General features: G+C 37.4%; 2 protein-coding genes across 2 annotated transcripts; one reads left to right on the top strand and one right to left on the bottom strand.

The window, feature by feature from the left end:
* Positions 1–4187: 4187 nt before the first annotated feature.
* Positions 4188–5662, bottom strand: cldng (claudin g). The gene is made up of 2 exons (XM_059554234.1): positions 5493–5662; positions 4188–4921 (listed from the first exon to the last, which is right to left on the bottom strand). Exon 2 carries the CDS (start codon positions 4917–4919, stop codon positions 4299–4301), a length of 621 nt encoding a protein of 206 aa, XP_059410217.1. The 5' UTR covers positions 4920–4921; positions 5493–5662; the 3' UTR covers positions 4188–4298.
* A 453-nt stretch (positions 5663–6115) lies between these two features.
* znf654 (zinc finger protein 654) lies at positions 6116–21824 on the top strand. Its single transcript, XM_059554227.1, has 9 exons — positions 6116–6312; positions 7100–7245; positions 8163–8244; positions 8396–8531; positions 8664–8866; positions 16049–16185; positions 16352–16493; positions 16770–20544; positions 20621–21824. The coding sequence occupies exons 1-9, from the start codon at positions 6187–6189 to the stop codon at positions 20629–20631; spliced, it is 4758 nt and encodes a 1585-aa protein (XP_059410210.1). The 5' UTR covers positions 6116–6186; the 3' UTR covers positions 20632–21824.
* Positions 21825–22147: the final 323 nt, after the last annotated feature.

A 22147-nucleotide genomic window follows, 5' to 3' on the forward strand; every position in this document is an offset into this window, starting at 1 on the left:
ACATACTTCACGTAAAATAATTGAAAAAATATTCAAGAGATGATGAGAAATGATTTTGGGTTTTCAAATTATAAAAAAAAAAATGCTTTAAGGATAACACTTGGTCACATTAGTGGAGTTAAAAATATAAAAAAAATTAAAATCAACAGTATTGGCTATACTACAATCACAAAATAAAAAGGCAGCCATTTCTGAAACATGTTCTTCATTATCAAGATAATTACAAATACATTCATTAATCCTGTCACTTATGTCTTTTACGTTTTTGTGCTTGTTTTAACTTTGTAGGACACATGATCAACATAGCGGATGATGATATACAAACATACTTCATACATATGCATTTAGGCTGTAGAGTATGTACTCTTTTAGCGCTAGTTAAGTTAGTACTTATTGAAATTAAGTGCCTAATTAAAGGGTATGTGGTTTCGAACGCATCCCGACAAAGTCTCGTTTTGAGGTCTCGCGTGGTTCTGTGTGATTTGGACAACTTCAAGTTACGCCTCCTACTTCAAGTTACGCCCCCGTCTTGCAGTCTGCAGACAGACCCTTCTCTAGGCTACAGGAGCATTGAGCAGCATAGAGCGCCCTCTCGCGGCGGTCATGTTTTCTCGGTTTATGTCAAATTAATTTTGATAAATAAGTCACAGGACCAGCCAAACTATGAAAAAAGTGCGATGTATAGTCCGGAAAATACGGTAGTCATTATCACGATAATCCATGTCCAAGAGTCAATTTCCTCAGATGAGATGGTTTTTATTCGTTACTTATTTGACACGATGTACAGACACTGACCCCATCGAGCTTTTATTTTGGCACTTCCGGCATTTTGAGTTTGCATATTAGCTAAATATTTAGTTTCACCCGAAACATTTAGATTCAACATTTAGATTTAGATTTAACATTTAGATTTTACATTTAGACATCAAAATTTCAAAAGCTTGTGGCTTAAAAGGGCTTAAAGATAGAGATCTACTGTCAATTAGAAAAATGTTTGGCATGATCGAAAGTTTATGTGGGGTGTAAATATACTCATCTAATTTGCATATTATGACGTCACCAGGGTCACCAACTCGAATTTCATAATACTCAGGAAATATTATATATTGAAAAGATGTTTGAACATATTTGCATGTTTGTGTGTGTGTGTGTGTGTCTTTTTTATCCTCATTCCAAATTATCAGAAAAGAGGAAGCCAACAATAAAACAGGAGAAAGTACTAAACTATTACTATATTACTACACTAGGCTATATAGTAGTAAAACACATGTGAACAGTAGCCTAATTTTTGATCAGCTCATCAGTAATATTCAGGAAATAATAGATATTGAATGGATGTTTGAACTTATTTGCAAGTGTTTTTTTTTTGTTTGTATTTGATCGTTGTTGTTTTTTGTTGTTGTTTTTTTTGTCTTTTTATTCTCATTCCAAATGATCAGAAAAAAAAACTGGAAAAGTAGTACATTATTATTATATTACTGTGCCATAGTAAATTACATGTGACTATTTTTTTTTTTAAAGTTGACCAGCTATCTGCCCAATCAAGTATCTATTTGACACAGTTCGTTGTTCTTGAGAGTATTCTCCTCTCATTCATCGCATGGCACAGCCCAGAGCGCACCTTCTCCACACTGACTGCACCTGTACTGTCTGCCGGCTGCGCATTAGAGCGTGCGCAATCAGCAACAGGTCTCTGCCACCTCTGCCACCCGCATCCCCGTTGAGCAAAGTGTCGAAATGATCGCTTGTCTGTGTTTCGTGAACACTCTCGCCTTGCACGGCGGCACCATTGCGCTGCAAAGATGTACCGCCAGAAGCGCGATCATTAGACGGCAAAGGCAAATATTCCCCTTCAGAGTCAGAGTCAGAATCAACAATCGGCGAACAAAATTTGCAACACATCCTCGCGGTACAACTTTGTATTAGCCATCTGGCGATTTTCTCTTATAAATCTCACCATTTACGCTATGAAATTAATTGCTTCCGCATCAATGACATGAGAGCTCACTTGCTCTGCTATTTTCTCAAACACTTTGAACAGAAACATGATGTAATGTTGGTCTAGAATCAAAGTACTACATGTCTGCCATCTAGTGGAAGGGAATACAAATGAGATATTACACCATATAAGGAACTACAGTCTATTTTATTAAGTATGATGTCTTGTCGCAATTTTGCGACTTTGGCGCTTAGATGGTTAACATTTAGATTTAACATTTAGATTTATATTTAAAATTTATATTTAACATTTAGATTTAACATTTATATTTAACATTTAGGGGAAATCGTGGCCTAATGGTTAGAGAGTTGGACTCCCAATCGAAAGGTTGTGAGTTCGAGTCTCTGTTCGGCAGGAATTGTGGGTGGGGGGAGTGCATGTACAGTTCTCTCTCCACCTGCAATACCACGACTTAGGTGCCCTTGAGCAAGGCCCTGAACCCCCAACTGCTCCCCGGGCGCTGCGGCATAAATGGCTGCCCACTGCTCTGTGTGTGTGTTCACTGCTCTGTGTGTGTGCACTTTGGATGGGTTAAAAGCAGAGCACGAATTCTGAGTATGGGTCACCATACTTGGCTGAATGTCACTTCACTTTTTCACTTAGATTTAACATTTATATTTAACTATTTAAAATATCGCAATAAGTTCACAAATATTGTTGTAAATGTGCTAAAAAGTGACCGTCAAAAATTTCATACCAGTTTTTTTTTAACATTGTTTGAAGCTAAATGTGACAAAATGTTGCTGCTATTTTCAGCATTATCCGCTTTACAACCGGCACCCCATAGTCTTAGGACAACTCTGATTAACTTTTTTGATCCACCTCAAATGTTGACTACTGTATAATCTGTATGTAGCATTTCACAAATTATTTTGATTGTACATGCTGTATTTTAGTCATTTTTACAAACAAGTACAAAGTCAATCATTTTACTTTTAAGTTCATATAACATTTAAATTTTGATACTATTATATGCATAAGTGCTTTTAATAAGTATAATAGAGACTTTCATTCTTTTGAATTCAGATGTAGCTAGGAGTTAAACGTTAACAATTATTTTTAGTTTTCATCTTAAATGTTTAACACATAATAAGAGGTGTGAGTTTTCCAGGTGCACTTGAAGGCAGCATCATCTGCTTTGATAGGGTTCAAGAAAAATCTGGGCACGGAACCGAACACAGAACCGAGCACCATTGAGCAAAGATTGTAGACACAGCCCTTCTCATAGGGGAGAACCTTCAAGTTTAGCTAAAAACAAAAAATCTAAATAAAAATTTAAAGTCGTTACATTTGCCAAGAATGGTAACCCATACTCCGAATTGGTGCTCTCCATTTAACCCATCCAAGTGCACACACACACACACAGCTATATATTCCAGCACCCAGGGAGCAACTGGGGGTTCAGTTCAAATGGGTGCCCTAAGCAGAATTAGATTATTGTGCCCCCTCCAGTGCATGATGGTACCACTTAATCCTCTTTTGTAACAAATTTCAGCATTGACCCTACATTAATTGAAGCAGAATATTTTAGTCACTGAAGAATTACTGAGTGCACTTTTAAATACAGTTATTGTTGGCATATATTACATATATCCCAGTTTGTGCGGATTACAGTGACATTAGACTTTAGCCATTTAGAGGTTAAGCAACTTAAAAAAAAAAAAAAAAAAAAGTCAGGCCATGACATACTTCTCCAGGCCCCCAAAACACCGTTAGACCTCAGAGGGTTAAGGGTGGGAAAAAAAAAAAAAAAAAAAAACCCGCAAACTCCTGCAAGCACCGAGACTTGAACCGGTGTCCTTAAGTTTACAAGTCCAACTCTAACCATTAGGCCACAGCTGACAAAAGGTATGCCATCACGGGGTCTAAATGATGGAAAACATTAACAACCTAAAGTTACACTTCCTCTCCCTTACAGAGATCGAAGTGGTTACCTTCTTAAAAGAAATTACTTCTGACAAATTGCCACAGATGACGTTAATGTTTGCGTTGTCCAGAATTGTACACCTCTAATGGTAAGTGCAAATTTTACCTATTTGTTCTGAAAAATAGTGTGCCGGTATTCTGAATTAGTCAAATTTATCAAGTGCTATAATTATACAGTAAAGTCAAAATCAATAGTGCCCTCTGTTGGATAAAAATTTATTAGCTCCACTGACAGCAATTCTGCAACAGGTTGACATTCCGGTCACAAAAAATGAATAGAAATAAAACAAAAAGCAACACGCAGTCATTTAAAAGACACTTAAAACATCCACAGATCAGTTCTCTACAGGGAGACATCCTGCAGTCACACATACTACAAGCCCTCCCTTCCATTTTGAGAAGCTGCCACATACCGACCCCCACGGGAATTTCTTCCTTTTGGGCAAGAGCTGCAGAGGAGTCCTCCACCAATCAGCATGAGAACTGCTGCTCCCCAACAGATAAAGATAGCGGCTCCCAACTCCCTCTTCTGAGATTGGGCCACTAGAGGATTGTAAAAGTCCCCAATGACCTGATGGGCAGTCCAACTAGATGGCACCAACCCCAGGACCCCCGCAGTGACAAAGAAGGCCCCTCCTGCTACAGCAACCCGGGCCTTTGCAATGCTGTCTGGCAAGCAGTTAACACATTTACCCCCTGCAAAACTGGCAAATATTGCGATTAAACCAACAAGGGAAGCAATAATGAGGATTGCTCGAGAGGCCTGTAGGTCTTGAGGAAGAGCCAGCATGGAGTCGTACACTTTACACTGCATTTGGCCAGTGCTCTGCACCACACAGCTCATCCACAGCCCTTCCCACATAGTCTGTGCAGTCACGATGTTGGTCCCAATAAAAGCAGTCACACGCCATAGAGGAAGGGCACATGATATGATGATGCCCAGCCAGCCAAGAATGCCAAGTGTAGTTCCAAGGAGCTGTAAGCTGGTAGACATGTCTGGGGAAAAATAAATAAATCTGTAAAAACAAATTTCCCTACACTTCTATTTTTTTTTTTAAACATGTAAATCAGTCAGGGTTAACATGGATTACAGTCACTTTCAAGTCACTTGAATTTTCAGGATTACGGTCACTTTCAAGATCCACTTGAATTAATAATGTATTTTTTTAAAAGCACAGCCACCACAAAAAGACTTTAGCCCCTATTTCTCAGATAATTCTAAAAAGACAAATACAGATTTTAAAACCATAACAAGAAAAAAATTATATTGCATAGCCATTACAGAAAACACTGGCATCTACCAATGGCTTGGGATTAGCCTGATAAGAAAGCATAGGTGTGTGAAAAAAAGCCCACCCCCCACACATACATATATATATATATATATATATATATATATATATATATATACACACACACATATTTTAGGTTTACTTTAATAATAATAACAACAACAACAACTTCTTACACATACTTTAACGTAAATCAAGAATAATAAAGTTGCAGAAATTGGAAATATTTTATAAGACTTTTAAATTTTAAATATCCACAATAAACACTTTCTTACCTGGGAACCTCCAAAGATATAGATGAGCTTGCAACTAAATACACCCACACCAGTCACAATGGTTTCTACAATATCCTGAAGAAAAACCAAATAACATGTAGGATAATTATGTGCACGAAATCAGAACTCTTTTAAAAGATTTGTGCTTTCCACTCACTCTGCTGTTAATGACTATCCAACAGTGATTGGCTGATTATCAATCAATGAATCACTGGTTTGTAGTGGAGCATGCTGTACTCATAACGCTGATAATGACTAATAATTATCAGGTTACACATAAAAAAATAAAATAAAAAAAAAACATTAATCACCAGTTTATTCGATGATTCCTTTAATTTCACTAAACTACAATCAAATGGCCAAGAGGAGTGATTGAGTGATGTGACTGAAGTGCGCCTGTTTGGAAAACTTAGTTCATTAAAATAACACAGTTAAAGTGATTTAAGAACTTATTTGTTTTTGGGGTGTTCATTACGAGACAGATAGAAGATTAACATTCCTGAACAACCAATAAAATGTTCAGAGTGAGCCACCATTTGATTGAAGGGGTCATCGTCCAATCACAAAGCAGAAACTTACTGCTCACCGCACAGTTTACAGGGCATTCCACCAATTAGATGATCCATGTGGGCGGTCCTTAGCCTCACGGTAATAGTCGTGGTCTCTGTTGTACGCGCTGGTTTAGACAAGCAGTATGGCGGAAGAAGAGAGTGAATTGGAGTTAGACAGGTTTAAGAAAGAGCTAGAGACTTTGTTGAACACTAGTGCAAGCGACGAACGCGGACTCCAGAGCAAGACGTACTGTGACAGATTCTGTGAGGTAAGATGGCAGACTAGACGAAAGCGTTTGCAAGCTTTATATAAAAAGCAAACAGACGTGCTAACATTGTTAGCAGCATGACAGCAGATTCCCATCCCCCAGTGTACAGCCACCGTGAGACACAATTTCCCTGTGTTTTACCTCACTTACTACGGGTGTCTTCAAAATAGTCTAGGAGTTAATCTCAATAATCTAACAGTTCATTTTTAATCACGATAGATACAAATCGGGCAGTCAGTTTCTTTCAGTTCGCTTCATTAGCTGGTTAAGTGGCTAACGGTTAGCATTCCAAAGTTGCATTCCAAAACAAACACACTGTGAAAGATTAGCTTATACACTTCATCATATTTTATTTGGCATCAATCTCATAAAACAGACGACGGACCAACTCAGTTTGATAAATCCTTATGCACTACTAAAGGGTGTTAAATGATAGAAAAACTCCATGCTGTCTTGTGTTAGCAATAGTTGATGTATTATTAACCAGTCTCTGCAAATGCTTTTTTAGTTCGAATAGTTACTATGCAGCTTTTAATATCTGATGAAAATGTTGCTAAGTTAATGAATGCATCCTTCTTTCTGTGAAAATAAACTCTTCTATGGTGTTATACGAAAGTTTGATTGACGTTACCTAATTTGTGTCAGTAAGTTCATGTAGTTACTGTCATTAAATGCTAGTGCTTTCTATGACTATAAACAAACATCAAAAGTCTGGCTTTAGGAGCACACAACGATATTAATATATTCTTTCAATATTTTCTTTTTCTATGAATTGTCTTTTTTTCAGTTGGTGGTGGAGCAAACCGGCCAATGGCAAGTGCCTCTTCCCCAGCTCCAGGTGTTGCACAGTGCCCTGTGCTATTTTGTCCATGGTGCAGCATCATTCCCTCCAGAGTGCGAGCATGTACGCTACACTCTGAGTAGTCTGGCCCTGTGAGTATATACTTCTGCTTTTGCTTTTAAATCTTACTTAAACATGCTGTAAAACTTTTAGGAAGTAGAGCATACATTGAAGTCACAAGACAGTCGTCATTATTCCCCCTCATGTCATAAACCTGTGTGACTTTATTAGTGATATTTTGAAGAATGTTGGTTGCCAAACAGACAGAGTAAAAAAAAAAAAACAGAGACATTTCTCAAAATGGCTTTTTTGTTCCACAGAAGAAAGTCATAAAGGATTGGAATAGGGATGTGTAGGGTTACTCATTTATTTAGCATTTAAACAGACACCCAGACATTAAAAACAGTCAAAGTGACTTAAAAATATCTTAATGTATCATACAGCCAAATTTAATACTGAATGCTGATGAATAATGGGTTATATACATGCAGTTTGCTTGCCTTGCTTTATAATCAATGTGTATTAAACTTAAGCATTCATTTAATCAACATCAGCTAATATAGACATGTTTATTCAAATAAACTGAATAATAATGATATTGTCCATCATAACCCGTAGTATAACAACCCAATAAGCAAAGTAAAGTGTGTTCCAGTTTAACATAACACACATACACTTTACAAAATACTATATTAATTTTATTATTTATTTTTCATTTTTTTTTAAGTATTTGTTACTTTGGATGTCTGTAATGTTAATTGTCAATTCATGGGTAAACGGTGTGTTGAAATTACTGAGGTTGAGTCGACAATAGAAATTCAAAAAGACTGTAAATGCAGTGTAAGTTCCGAAACATCTTTGCCCACCTCCGAATATAAAGCTAATCCTGTCTGATTAGGACCTAAATCCACTGGAAGTTATAGAAGTCACTAAAAGGCTTACAGTACAATTTATTGGAGTAAAAGGTTGTAAAAGAAATTAATTACAGAATAACACTTTTTTTTTACAGGAGTATCTTCGAACTGCTGTTGTTCTTTGGAAAAGATGAATTCATTGAGCATCCTTTAAAAGACATTCTAGACTCATTCGAGGTAACTGCATTACCTCAATCCTATTATTCTTGGGGGAAGCATCATGTTGAATTCTGCTTACTGGATTTTCAGTGCTTATTGTGTTGTGTTACTCATATGTTTCCATGTATATGGTTTGATGTTTTAAAGTGGTCTTTCTGCTCTATTCTAGGACTGCTATGTGAGCCTGGTAAGCCACCAGAATGTTTACCTTTTTCAGGTTAGACATATTATTAAAGATGGAGGACCTTGGGCAAACCCTGTTCTTCAGGCCATTCTCAAAGATTCAGAACTACCACAAGAAGACGGTTAGTCAATCAAGATTTTGTTTAAAAACAGTGCATCATCAAATGATCTATACACATTTCCTGAACTGTTAATGGAATTGAGTATTATATCATAAGACTTATATAAGTCTTATTTATTGTTTTTGTTTACAGTGGACAAATATCTGAGCTCAGAAGTATCCGTTTTCATTGAGCTACGTGTGCGTTATCTGGTGGCGTGTGAGAGGCTTCCGGAGGCATTGGCACTGACAAGGAGATGCATCCAGCACTCCGTTGTAGGGAAGCATCTCTATTTCAAGCAAGCCTACCTCATCTGTCTTTGGAGGGCTTCTCTTCATGAGCACTTGAACAAGGGGGTGAGTGAGAAGTTATTTAATTAATAATTACACCTAGGCCTGGGCAATAAAACGGTATCGGTATTTATTAGGGCTGGGCGATAAATCGATTTTATCGATTAACTCGAATTTGACGTTAAGGGCGATTTGTTTTTAATGAAAATTCTGTTTCCTCTTTAACTTCCACCACCGGCTCTCCCCTTAGGCTTCCGTAGTTCAGAGTGGGCTCGCCCTCCCCCCGCATTCCTTACAGCCGCACACAGACAACATGGCAGTTAACAGCGCAGAGCTCGTTCCAAAGAAAGGCACCGTTTCATCCGTTGTTTGGAATTGGTTTGCTTTTTTAGTGTCAGACACAGAACAAATAACGCCACATTGCAAAGTGTGTTTAAAAGCCGTTGCTACCAAAGGTAGCAGCACAACAAATTTATTCCAGCATCTTAAACAGAGGCATGCAGCCGAGTGGGAGGTGTGTGCCTCTCAACGAAGAGAACATTTATTTAACCAAAAGTGTTTTATCAAAGAGGGACACACAATTTTATTTTTTATTTATATTTTAATTTATTTTGAAGGTGCATTGTGTCACTGTAAGTTTGAAGTTATTAGAAAACTGATAAGCTACATTTTCACTGTTTACAATGGCAGTGCCTGCCATCTCGTTTACAAGCATGTTTTGAGGCTTGTTTCCTGTTACACTTATGCACAAAGGGGAAATTTTGATTAAACTGCATAAGCGAAAATCAGAACAAAATAAAGAGTACATTTGTTTTGAGCAATTTCTTTGTCGGTTGTAGTATGTTTTTAAATAGGAAAAAAAATCGATTACAATCGAAAATTGGGTTTGGTGTGAAAAAATCTGATTTTTTTTTAAGCCATATCGCCCAGCCCTAGTATTTATCGACGGTACACCTTCATAGATAACACTAGAAAAATGTTAGATATACCGCACACTAGTTACGCTGTAATTGTTTTATGTTACATGATATGAGTAACAAGTAGACAGCACACATGAACACCGCTGAATGAGTGCTGTGCCACCTTGTGATGAGAAGATTGTGAATAAAAAAATAATATTAGTAGAATTTTACATTTTAATCTTTGCATTTGAATGCAAAACCGGTGCAAGCAAATTTTAGATGTGCTAGGGAAGCCTTATTAGTGGTGCACGAAATGATAATGTAAGTGTCGTTGTTGCAGTTGAATGTTTATTAGTCCATCCATTATGGGTGCACGATTCTGGGTAAATTGAGAATCACGATTTTTTTTGGTCTCATATAGAGATCACGATTCTCCTACGATTCTTTTTTTTAATTATTATTACTATTATCATTATCACAAGTATATAAATTAATACTTTTATTTTGCAAGGATTCTTTAAATTGATCAAGTGTGACAAAGACATGTATAACAATATTTCTATTTCACATACATTTTGTTCTTCTGAACTTTCTATCATAGAAACCTGAAAAAAATCTACTGCTCTGTTTTCAACATAATAATAATGTTTTTTGAACAGCAAATCAGAATATTAAAATCATTTCTGAAGATTATGTGACAATGAAGACTGGAGTAATGATGCTGAAAATACAGCTGTGCATCACAGAAATAAATTACATTTTAAAATACATTCAAGTAGAAAGCAGTTATTTTAAATTGTAAAAATATTTCAAAACTTTACTGTTTTTTCTGTACTTTGGATCAAATAAATGCAGGTTTCGTGAGCGGAACTTTAAAAAACATTACACATCTTATGGTTCAAAAACTTTTGACTGGTAGTGTATATATAATATATTTAAAACCCCAGTTTTTTATATTAGAATGATGAGAAAAAGTTGTTTAAATCACTGATTCAACAACTCATTCATAAACCTACTTCACTTAATTCATTACTGGATGAATCGGAGTTTTTGAACGATTCTCTTGAATGAAAAATTAATTCATTGACAAATACATTTTTAAGACGCTTGTCGCCACCTATTGGTGAAACAGTGCAATCGACACAAACGTTATTTGAAGCGCAGTACTTTCAAAATGGGATTTGTTATATTTTGATCGCTGCCATATATACATCAACGTTTATATCTGAACTATAAACTTTATCCCAGTATTTCTGTGATAGTATAAATGGCTGTAAGACAGAAATATTACTGTGTAGTTGAAAGGACCGTTTGTGAAGATGTTTCTTAACCAAACATGGTAAGTGCTCTCTCTGTGTCAGCGGCAGTGCGAGCACGGATTTGAATGATCCGGTAAGACTTTGTCAAAGGTTTAACAGACTCTGGGTGGGAATCGTTGTCATTTAGAAATGAGATCGAGAGGTTGTCTGAATCGAGATTGCGATCTTTTAACGATTAATCGTGCAGCTCTACTAACCAGTTGAACCCAAGACATGTGCTGCTGCTACGTTATTCAAAATTATAGAGAAATATAGAAAACATGATGCAGCGAAGATCTTGATTAGGTCGTGATAACCGCAACATCGCAATACTGCCCTATTGATGAGCAAACCAGAGGAATGCAAGAACTGCAGCAACCGTGATTTTTGCCTGTTTTCTTATTTCATAGGGTTATGCCCTTCTTGTTTTACAATTCATGCATGTGTACTGATTATTAAAGAAGTTAGTAATGATAACAATGTGTACCATGCTGATTTGTGCAGAGGCTCTGTAGATTTGCACTTCACAAACCTAAACAGACAGGGAATGAGAGAGAGAGATCTACTGAGCATGTTTGATTACTTGTGGGTCATTTATATTTGTGAAAATAGGTTGTAATGTCTGTTGGAAATTCAGAAGCAAAGACCAGGAGACTCTTGGTTTATCTTCAGCATGACTCTATTGAGAAAACACTGTGTGGTTGCTGCAGTCATCAAAAGTCTAACCAAAGCAGTGATACTTTGGAGTTTATATACATTCAAGGGGGAGGGATACATACAGTAGAGATGGAGACAATCTACACGATAAAATACAAATACAGTACAGTAATCAGCTAGACACCGGCATTTTCCCAGCCTTGATCTCATCAGCACCAAATGCATAGGTGCTAATCCAATCAGCCTGACAGGATCACCCATACCTTCACATTATCACAGAGACAAAGGCACAGCGGTGCCTTGAGCGTCCTTTAACTTGGCACCCTGCCCTAAAGTCTGGAAGTGCATGAAGACAAAAGGTTAATGTCTCAGACACCTGGGCTGCTTGACCTGATCTTCTTAGAATGTAATCATCTTTACCTCAAATGTACATAGCATCACAAGAAAAACTAAGGTTATGTTAGAATATAGGATCAGCATATTTTAAACCGATTCTTAAATTTGTAATCCCACATGTCCAAGGAAAGCCAAAACTTTGTCTTCGCATTGACACATATATAAAAGAAGTTAACAATAGCCTTAAGATCTTATTGTCAGGTTTATGTTCTATTATGTGGATTAGGGATGGGCGTTTTCCGCAAATATCACATTCGAATATTTGAGCTCACAAAAAACTAATGTTCGAATATTCGTTTATTTAAATTAAGTTTAATGAGACACGTTATTTTTCAGCAACATTTATTGTTTCCGTCATTTTGAACAAGCTTACACACAATAAGCTTGAACATTACACATCGTGTTTTGTAGCTGAAAACCTTTAACAATGCGTGGAAACAAACAAAAGTACTGATTAAAAGCAAAAAAAAAAAAAAGTGAACAAAGAAAAAAAAAGTGAACAAAGAAAAAACGTAAAGCAGCCTTCAGCAATTAGGCTATTGTAGAACGTAGCCTACACTTAACTTTGAAACTTTTAAACTGTCAGCAAATCTTTTTTGCTTTTTTTTCTATTGTTTTACATGTTCTTATTTAGAAACACAGGCATGTAAACATGATCGGGGGAAGTCAGCTCCTTAGTCTGTTAACAATGAGGCCGACCGCGGAGAAAACGCGCTCTGACGGCACAGACGTTGGCGGGACTCACAAATAACGGTGTGCTAAGCGAATAAGTTTTGTGAAGCGCTTCGTGTTTTTGTTTCACCACTGAATGGGATCCTCATCTGGTGGAATACATGGCTCCAGCAAGAACTGTTCCCACTCGTCTCAGCTGGACTCTCTGTAATCATCGCTGAAGAACTGGCTCAGCCTTTTCCGACGAGTGGGCATTGCATCTTCTTCATCGTAGCGGCTGCATCCGCACCACTTGCATCAAGGAAAATGTTCTGATAATGTTCAAAAAAGTTTTTTTTTTCTTACTACTTTCATGTTTTCATCGAGAAACATGAGATGTTTGTGCCGAGGGTCTAGGGCGGACGCGAGAAGAGGAGTTTTCACTGCATTGGTTTCGGCTCCGATACTGCCATTTTCTGCTGATTTTGTATTGGTCAGACAAGACCAATCCAAATCCGATATTGTGCTTATACTATTGTGTTATTGTTGAGCCCCACGAAAGGCACAAAAACATTATAAAGCACAAAAATGTTTTTGTGCACTAAAAATTCAAGTGTTCTGAAGCTGTTCCATGTGAAGTACAGATTAATATTGAAGTCATTAAAGTCAAGTTCAAGTAAACTCTTTCTATTGCGGCTGTCTGTCATCCTTCATTCAGCAATCAAGCTGCGTGTTGCGTTCGGTTACAGTCAAAACGATGAAAAACTCTTCAAGAGCACACAGTATCTGAGGTCGCACAAAAGAGTGGAGACCAGGTCAACACAGAAGTATAGAACTTCTACATTATTTAAAGGGGGGGGAAAACTGTGCTGGTATCGGATTGGTATTGCCAGATTTTCGGTATCGGATCAGATCGGTTCTGAAAAAATGGTATCATTGCATCCCTAGGTGTGATTGTTCTACAATCCAAACAACACAATCAACACACATTCAATAACAGGTTTCTTAATCAGCATTCAGTATTTGTTTTAGTTTTTAAATTTGGTTTTAAATAAAAAAAAAGGTCTTTACCAGTGAGACTAAATAAAAGTATGCTATATAAATACATTATTCCAAAATGTTAAAATTAAATAACGTTGGTGTGAATAAAACAGATGCAAAGTGTTTCATTCATACAATTAAAAAAAAAAATTAGGGTAATGATTTGCATCTATATTTTTTTACTTGAGCCAATGAAAAATTAATAAATATTGTCTTAAGTTAAAAAATATAGATGTGAATCATTTCCCTAAAAATTTTTCATTCGACTAATGAAACCCTTTTTTCAGTGTGCTACAGCAGGTGATTTTTAAATCAAATTAGATGTAATTTTAAGGTAAAATAAAAATAATCATCCTATACAGAACTGACGTTTACTTCTGACTGTTCAAACGTGTATGCAAGTTCTACTTTACAAAAAAAAAGCATTTCAGTTTTGTCACAGTTTAGTCTGTTTCATTTCTCATCCAACACGTGAGAGGTTGAGCTGAACATCCCTTCACTGTCTCCGCTTGTGCAGTGCGTAGACAGGTACAGTACGCTCAGAGCCATAGAGCCATCTCTATATGGCTCTGAGTATGCTCGCGCTACTTCAATGAGTGCAGGAAAGGGACTATTAATTTGTGCAGTCAGCAGTTCGCTTCCTGCTGTCTGTGCCTCAGACATATAGCGCTGCACTTCCAGTGCTGAACGGCTGTCCGTGTCCTACGCACAGATTTTGAAATACTTCCACACAAATGACATGATAGCGAATGATTACAATGTAGTCTGTGCTCGCGGGTGCACTTCCGGCCGAAAAAAGACCAAAAACCGGCTGATTGCCGATCGCCTATTTTAAGAAAAAAACGCCTGGTTCCGATTTATGGCCGGTCAACCGGTGCATCCCTAGTAATAATCAGTCCCTGTAACATTCAATGTTATTGAACTACTTTTTGTGCAGTATGAGTAAAGGGGGATAAATTAAAGTGCTTGCACGATCCTTTAATAAAATAAAACAATATAAAAACAACAAAAGCATAATCTAAAAAACCAAGCCTTGTGCATTATAAAGAATATAATAATACAGTTGGTTTGATTCTTTTATATCAAACGGTGTCAGTTCAGTTAATTTAAGTGGGTACAGTTAAGCTGCACGATTAATCGTTAAAAGATTGCGGATCACTCAAATCCGTGCTCGCACTTCCGCTGACAAAGAGAGAGCACTTACCATGTTTGGTTAAGAAACATCTTCACAAACGGTCTTTTCAACTACACAGTAATATTTCTGTCTTATAGTCATTTATACTATCACAGAAATACTGGGATAAAGTTTATAGTTCAGATAAACGTTGATGTCTATATGGCAGCAATCAAAATATAACAAATCCCATTTTGAAAGTACTGCGCTTCAAATAACGTTTGTGTCGATCGCATTTTCACACCACTAGGTGGCGAAAAGTGTTTTAAAAATGTATTTGTCAATGAATTAATTTTTCCTTCAAGAGAATCGTTCAAAAACTCTGATTCATCCAGTAATGAAACAAGTGAAGTAGGTTTATGAATGAGTCGTTGAATCAGTGATTTAAACAACTTTTTCTCATCATTCTAATATAAAAAAACTGGGGTTTTAAATATATATATATATATATATTATATATATTTATTTATTTATATATATATATATATATATAGATATAGATATAGATATATATATATAGATATATATATAGATATATATATATATAGATATATATAGATATAGATATATATAGATATAGATATATATATATAGATATATATATAGATATATATATATATAAATATATATATTGATATTACGTTTTGAGAATCGATACAGTATCGACTAACAAAATATCGTTATACTCACGTGTATCTGTTTTCTTTCACCCCTAGTAATTTGATGCGACCGGCTGCAGTTGTACTTGCACTGTAGTCAGACCCGACTAATCGATAATGAAAATCGTCGATGATTTTCATTGTAGATAATAATCGATTTTATTGATTAGTTGTTGCAGCCCTAGTGACAAAGCCAATGCATTAAAACAGTTCAGTTTAATCACCTTGATGGTGAGTAATTTGTGGCGTTATTTTCATTTTTGGATGAACCAACACTATATATTTATAGCTCCTAGCAGGCTGTGTGACTATGAGAAGTTATTACCTCAAAATGTACGTCAGTATGCAGTTTTCCCTGTTGCTTATGTCCAAATATGTATTTTTTTTTATCTATTCGATTATATTGCTTTAAAGTATTGGAATATGATGAACAATGTCAAAGATCACAATATTGTTTTTCTTTCCTAAAGATGGCAGACATCGATGGGAAAAATGCTGTAGAGATACTCTGCATGATGGAGAATGAAGAGAAAGATGAGACTGTTTTGATGATGAGTAAAGGCTTCCTATCTCAGAAGCTTCAGATTGGAGAAATGTACTACCTTTGGTGGGTCTTTCAAGCTCTATGAACTTTTAAACGGGGAATTGTCTTCAGTGTATTGCCCCTCTTTGTAGCATTTAATGTTTTTATTATAGCTTGACCAGAAGATAGTACTGAAGGTGTAGAGGACCACAGGTCTTATTTCTTGCATTTTTTTTTAATTCCCATAAAGGGATTTGGTCTTCATATGGAGCAGACTCTACCTGCGATTGAACCTCTCCAAGCAGGGCTTCCTAGAGGAATGCAAAATAATGATCCTGTCAGCCACCAACATAAAAGCGATTTTCCCATTTATGAAGGTGATTTTGGCAGAGGTAAGATATTTTGTCGTTGCATTAAACATTTAATTGTAGACCTAGACAAAAATCTAACTGAACACACACCTCAATATTTATAGTACGGTAGTGTTTATGAAATGTTCTTTTGAAGTGATCGTTCTGTGTAGATTCATCACTAAACCATCCAGGTGTTAGAACATTAAAAAAAAAAATTACATTTTTATTAAAATCACCTGGACTATAAAAAGTTATTTTTAAGTGTATTTTATTGAAATGATCTCAGCAATAAAATTTGTGGTTTTATTTTTTCAGTTTGGAAAAGATGGCCTGGGGTTTTGTGTGGAGCTTTGTGCAGGAGCCTTGCAGACTGACCTTAAGGATGATCCAGTCGCCAAGTCTCTTATCTACAAAACCATTGCCTACCTGCTCCCTAATGACCTAGAGGTCTGTAGGGCTTGTGCACTGCTAGTTTTCTTCCTAGAGAGAACTGTTGAGTCATACAAGAATGTGTTCCTCCTATATACTCACCCTGATCAAGAGTACCATGCAGACACCAGTCTTGTGGGTAACAGTGTACGCTTTGAGGTTCTCCAGATCCTGAAAAAAGATCTGTACTTTGACCCAGAGTTCTGGAGCCTTCTCAACATTGAAACAAACTGTCTGAAGCTAATGAGCGATAAGGTTGGTAAAGCAGCTTTATGTGAAATCAAGCAAAGGGACAAGTGGATGCCAAGCTACTGTGTGAAAGGATGTTGTCAGTGTTACACAGAAAACACATATGGAACAATCAGTAAAGCAGAGGAACATACCAATCGAAAAAAACAGGAAGTGGAGTCAGTGAAAACCTGTGCTAATTCTGCCTCAGGGGAAGCATCCTCCAAACCTCCAGGCAAAAGGCGGGGTAGGAAGCCAGGGACACGGCTTGTAAAAGATTCAGAGGCCTGTCCTGTTCGACGTTCATTTAGGCAATTGGACTCTGCAAAGAATCATACCAGGCAACTTAATAGTAGACGCCAGAGACTTCTTTCACGGCAGACTGAGATGAACACTATGAAGCGCAAGGGAAGGAAACCACAATGGCTTTTGGACCAGTTGGCTGCCCAAGCAGAAAACCGTGAACCTCAACAAGACAAGAAACCAGGAAGGAAACCAAAGCAGTCAAATCTTTTAAAGAATATTTCAGCTGAGGAGCCATTAAGTGAAATTACAATGAAATTTTCCTACCCTGATAATGAAGTTGACCTCTCTTCTGATGTCCAGGCCTCACTGTTTTCTACGGACACCCATCAGATGACTGAAAGCAGTACTGACAAAACCGCATCTCAAGAGAATTTGAAATGGCCTGACAGTACTACGTCTCTTATCAAGTTACTATCAACAGAACCTACTCCATGTAGGAAACAGGAATTCAGGGTGACGGAGGAGATTGTTTTCCGGGAGCAAGGCCTTTCTATGGTTTGTAAATTCCACACATATTCAAGACCAGTTGAATTAGAAGGAATATCAGTCAAGAGTTTACCTAAAGATGAAGTTAAGGTGGACCACAATGAATCCAAACAAGAAAGACAGTCTGCTGAGCAACAGTGTGAAAGCCTTGAAGCAGCTGCACAGGATAATAATGCTGTGGAAATCAAGGCTACATCAATTCTAGTTACAAATGAGGAACCATCCACTCCTGCTGAAGCCATTATTGAGCCAGTTAAAGAATTAATTGAACATCCAAAAGTTAATGAGTTATCAAGTCCCCAAGATGCAAACACCAAATATCCAGAATATGGTCCTTACAGTCCTATTAGTCCACCAGAAAATACTACTGTTGATCTTTCACCAGAAGTGACCACTCTTACCACAGCTGATGCCATTCCTGTATCTGATAGTACGCCAGAAAACGTCACTGGTCTGCATGAGGATGCTCCTCCAGTTCTCACTGAAGTGACGATGATCCCCGATGCTACAGTCGCTATTTTGAGTGGAAGCGAAATTGCCACTTCTTCTAAAATTGTGCATGAGAGTACGGAGGTGCCAGCGCTGTCACTAAGACCTGAGGAGACATCACCGAAAAAAATGCCCGCAGCTGTTGATGGTCTAGTCCCGGACCCTATTCCCCCAAGTGATGCAAGTTGCCAGCTTTCAGTTAACTGCAGTCTTTGCAATAAAGAAACCAAATACCAATACATTCTGCGGCATGCAATGTGGCATCATCGGATTGACAGAAAGTGCATGTTCTGTCACAAACGCTACACTCATGGACGCAGCCCGTCGGTCCATTTTAAAGTACACATTCAAGAGCTGAAAAAGTCTAATGGGCTTTTTAATGAAAATATTTGTGAGAATGCCACTGAGAACACCTTGCGACATTCAGAGAAAAGACTGTTTAAACGTGTGAATCCTGCCATGAAGAATAGGATTAGAAACCTCAAAATGAGGTTAAACTGTACCTTGAACCTCACAGATTTGCACAGGGAAGGACAACGTTCAGAACCTAAGGTGAGATTGCGGACAAGGTTAGTTAAGAATTCAGATCCCTCAAGTATATCGGAAGAACAAAAGGAGAAAGATTGCAAGATGAAGAGAAAACCTGCGTTAGCAAAGAGATCTCAGTCCATAGATGAGAACAAAAAGGTTTTCAGAATGGGACTAGTAAGGAAGAGAGCAAAGACTATGCAAACACTAACTCCAGATGACAACCATTCAGATTCCAAGGGCAACTTGACTCATAAGGTAAATGGAGTGATCAGAAAAAAAAGAAAATTGAAGAGTGAGCCTGAGACAAATACCGTTGATGAAAAGATTCAGACATCTCAGAAAACTGAGAGTGTAGAAAGTCCGAAAGTCAGTGTGAAGACTGAATCTGAGAATGCAGAAGTGACAAAAGACAAGAGCAAAACAAAATTGAAAAGAAAAGATAAAATGCTGGTTTCTGGGGTGAAAAAGAAGAAGATTACTCCTGGAGATCAAAAAGAGGATGGAGAAGATGTAAAGAAGAGGAAGATAACAAACAGCCTGGAAGCCACTTCTGAGAATCAGGAACCCAAAGACAGTAATACTGAATTTAAGAAAACAAATTTAATAGGGCATAAGAATGAGACTCCCTCAAAACCCAAACAGCCTTCCACACCATTCCAGGGAAAAAGAACTGGAGCATCTACGCATGTCAGATGCCCTGTGGAGATATGTACATTTAGTGCAAAGTCAATCCTTGTCCTTTCACATGTGCTGTCTCACCACCATGGCGACAAGAAGGCGCTTGTGTTCTTTTTCAACTTTGGAAAGGAAAAATGTCTTTTCTGTTGCAGAAAGATATTCAACCCTCAGCATTTTTTTGACCATGTGATATGCCACAGAGGTGAGCTGAAGTTCCCATGCAACCATTATGGCTGCAAGGAGAGGTACCAAACACGTATGGAGCTTAGTGAACACATGTTAATCCATCATCCCTTGAAAGCGATGTGCTGCTTTCCTGGCTGCTCTATGCAAGTTGAGAGCGGTATGCTCCTGTATAAGCATGAGAAAACGCATTATCAACCTGATACAAATTCAGGAAAAAATCCATTTCCCAAAGAATCTGAACCAACAGGGCAAGGAGCCTCTCGAAGCCAGGAAGATAATATGGAGGCGCCAGCAGATTCTTCAGTCAGTCAACAAATTCTGGGTACAGCCAATTCGAAGGGTCCTGCAAATCAAGAAGATGGAAAACCTTTAGTCCTCAATAAAGGTTCTGTAAACTACAGTAGCAGAAACCATAGCCTTGTTAATGGGCATAGCGAGGGGGACAAAGTTGTTCCTCCCAAACTCTCAGATCCCGTCACTAAAGAGCAGCAACCACTGGTTTTAGGAAAACCTGTAACTAAACGATTTGTTCGACCTCTTCCCTCTGCCTATCTGGATGAGTCTTACATTAGCATGCCAAAACGCTGGAAGGAAACCCAGGTGGGCTCAAAATTATTAGGCTCAGTGTCAAAGCCAGAAATACTGCCTACCAGTCAGCGCTGCTCTCGATGCTTTCAGTCTTTCAACAGTGAGGAAGAGCTGCAGACACATAAGGACAAATGCACATCCCTCTTTGGATTTGATTCAGATGATGAAAGTAAGTACCTTTTTATTATGAATCTCAAGTTATTTATTTTTTTGTTTATTGAATACTTTGTTTTTGTTTTCAACAGGTGCCTCCTGAATTTGGAGAAGCAAGTCTCTACTGAGAAAATTGCTAAATGCTGCTGTGAGCAATCAGCGTTCTTATGTGTGCTTAACATCTTTGTCAACGTCTCGAAATGGAACTAGATTGAGAACTACATGGGAAATGAATTATCCCTTGTTGTAGTCTTCTGTGGCCGATCTGCTGCTTCATTTCAGAGCGAGGGTCTGTTAATTATTCTTTAAAAAATTGACATAGTCTTTTTGGACTTTTTCAAGTCTTTTGAGACTTGAGACTATTTTTTTTACTTGATTGTCATCTTTGCTAGAAAATGAATAAGTTTGTCTTTCTATAAAAAGGCACAACAGACGCTTTTGACTCTCCTCGTTTCCTGTCACAGTGTTTAGCCTGTTCTCTCATTTTTTCTTTGCCTTTTCAATTCCTGGATACGAGAGGCCACCAAAGACCATGACACTACAAGATGAGTTGGTCTGTCTTTCTGGCCAGGGTAAATGCCTGATATAGAAAACACAAAATGTTGTGCTTAATTTTGGTTAATGAAAGGTTTAACTTGGCTGTTTTGAGACAATGAGTCAGGTATTCTCCAATGTTACATTGTGCTTTATGAGCAGAAGTACTGGATGGAAGCTAGTAGGCCACTTTAAGTATTGCAGACACACTCTAAATATGTTCTTTTATTATTTTTAAAAAAAAAACTTAATATGTGAACCTTTGTAAATTGTTACTAATTGCATATTCTGCAAATGTCATTAACTCGCATATGTTTAAGTCAGTGGACACTTGGAAAGAATTGAAGACATCAAGTTTTTAAATGAAGGACTTTGACTTGGTGGTTGAGAATGCCTAAAGAACTGTTGGCCTGTTACTGGTGCTGCTGGAAAGGCCTGGTCTTCAAGTCTGCAGATTCTCCTGTTAATGGAGGAGTGTATATGTGCCACAATGCCTCATTGAACAATGTCATGACATATTCTAAATGACTTCTCTTTAAACTCAAGAACATTGTAAGGGGAGGACTAATTTGTGTCTCAGACAGAGGCATGTTTATAGCTGTTCTATTGATGAACGGTAACAGTCTTATTTATTCTATTTTTTTTTTTTTGTATCTTCTGTAAATGTTTGAAGAGTTTAAATAGTATATGATTGGACTGGGTGACTGGGTTTATATATCAAGAGCTTTTGTTGTCATGGTTAATAAACATATTTGAAGGGGAGTTGTGTGTTTTGGTTTATTGCGAACAGCCGTTGTACTGTATATTGTTAGCACTTGAACAACATCATGCTTTAATTTTCTCAGTTTATGTGGTACACATGAACTACAGTTGGCTTCGTCTCCAGTCATGGGAGGCGCTGTTCAGTGTTGGGTTAAGTTTATCATAGCTGTTGCCAAATAAACGTTTTCTGTACCGATTTTTATTTATTACCGCTTTGATCGATACAGTACCTTTAACTGCCTTTGTGTAAAATGAAAAATTATGTGAGTAAGTGCAAAAAGCTTAAAATAATATTTTAATGCTTTCCACCCCTCAAAATTTCA

Source organism: Carassius carassius, chromosome 7, assembly GCF_963082965.1.
Source record: "Carassius carassius chromosome 7, fCarCar2.1, whole genome shotgun sequence".
Lineage (NCBI taxonomy): Eukaryota > Metazoa > Chordata > Actinopteri > Cypriniformes > Cyprinidae > Carassius > Carassius carassius.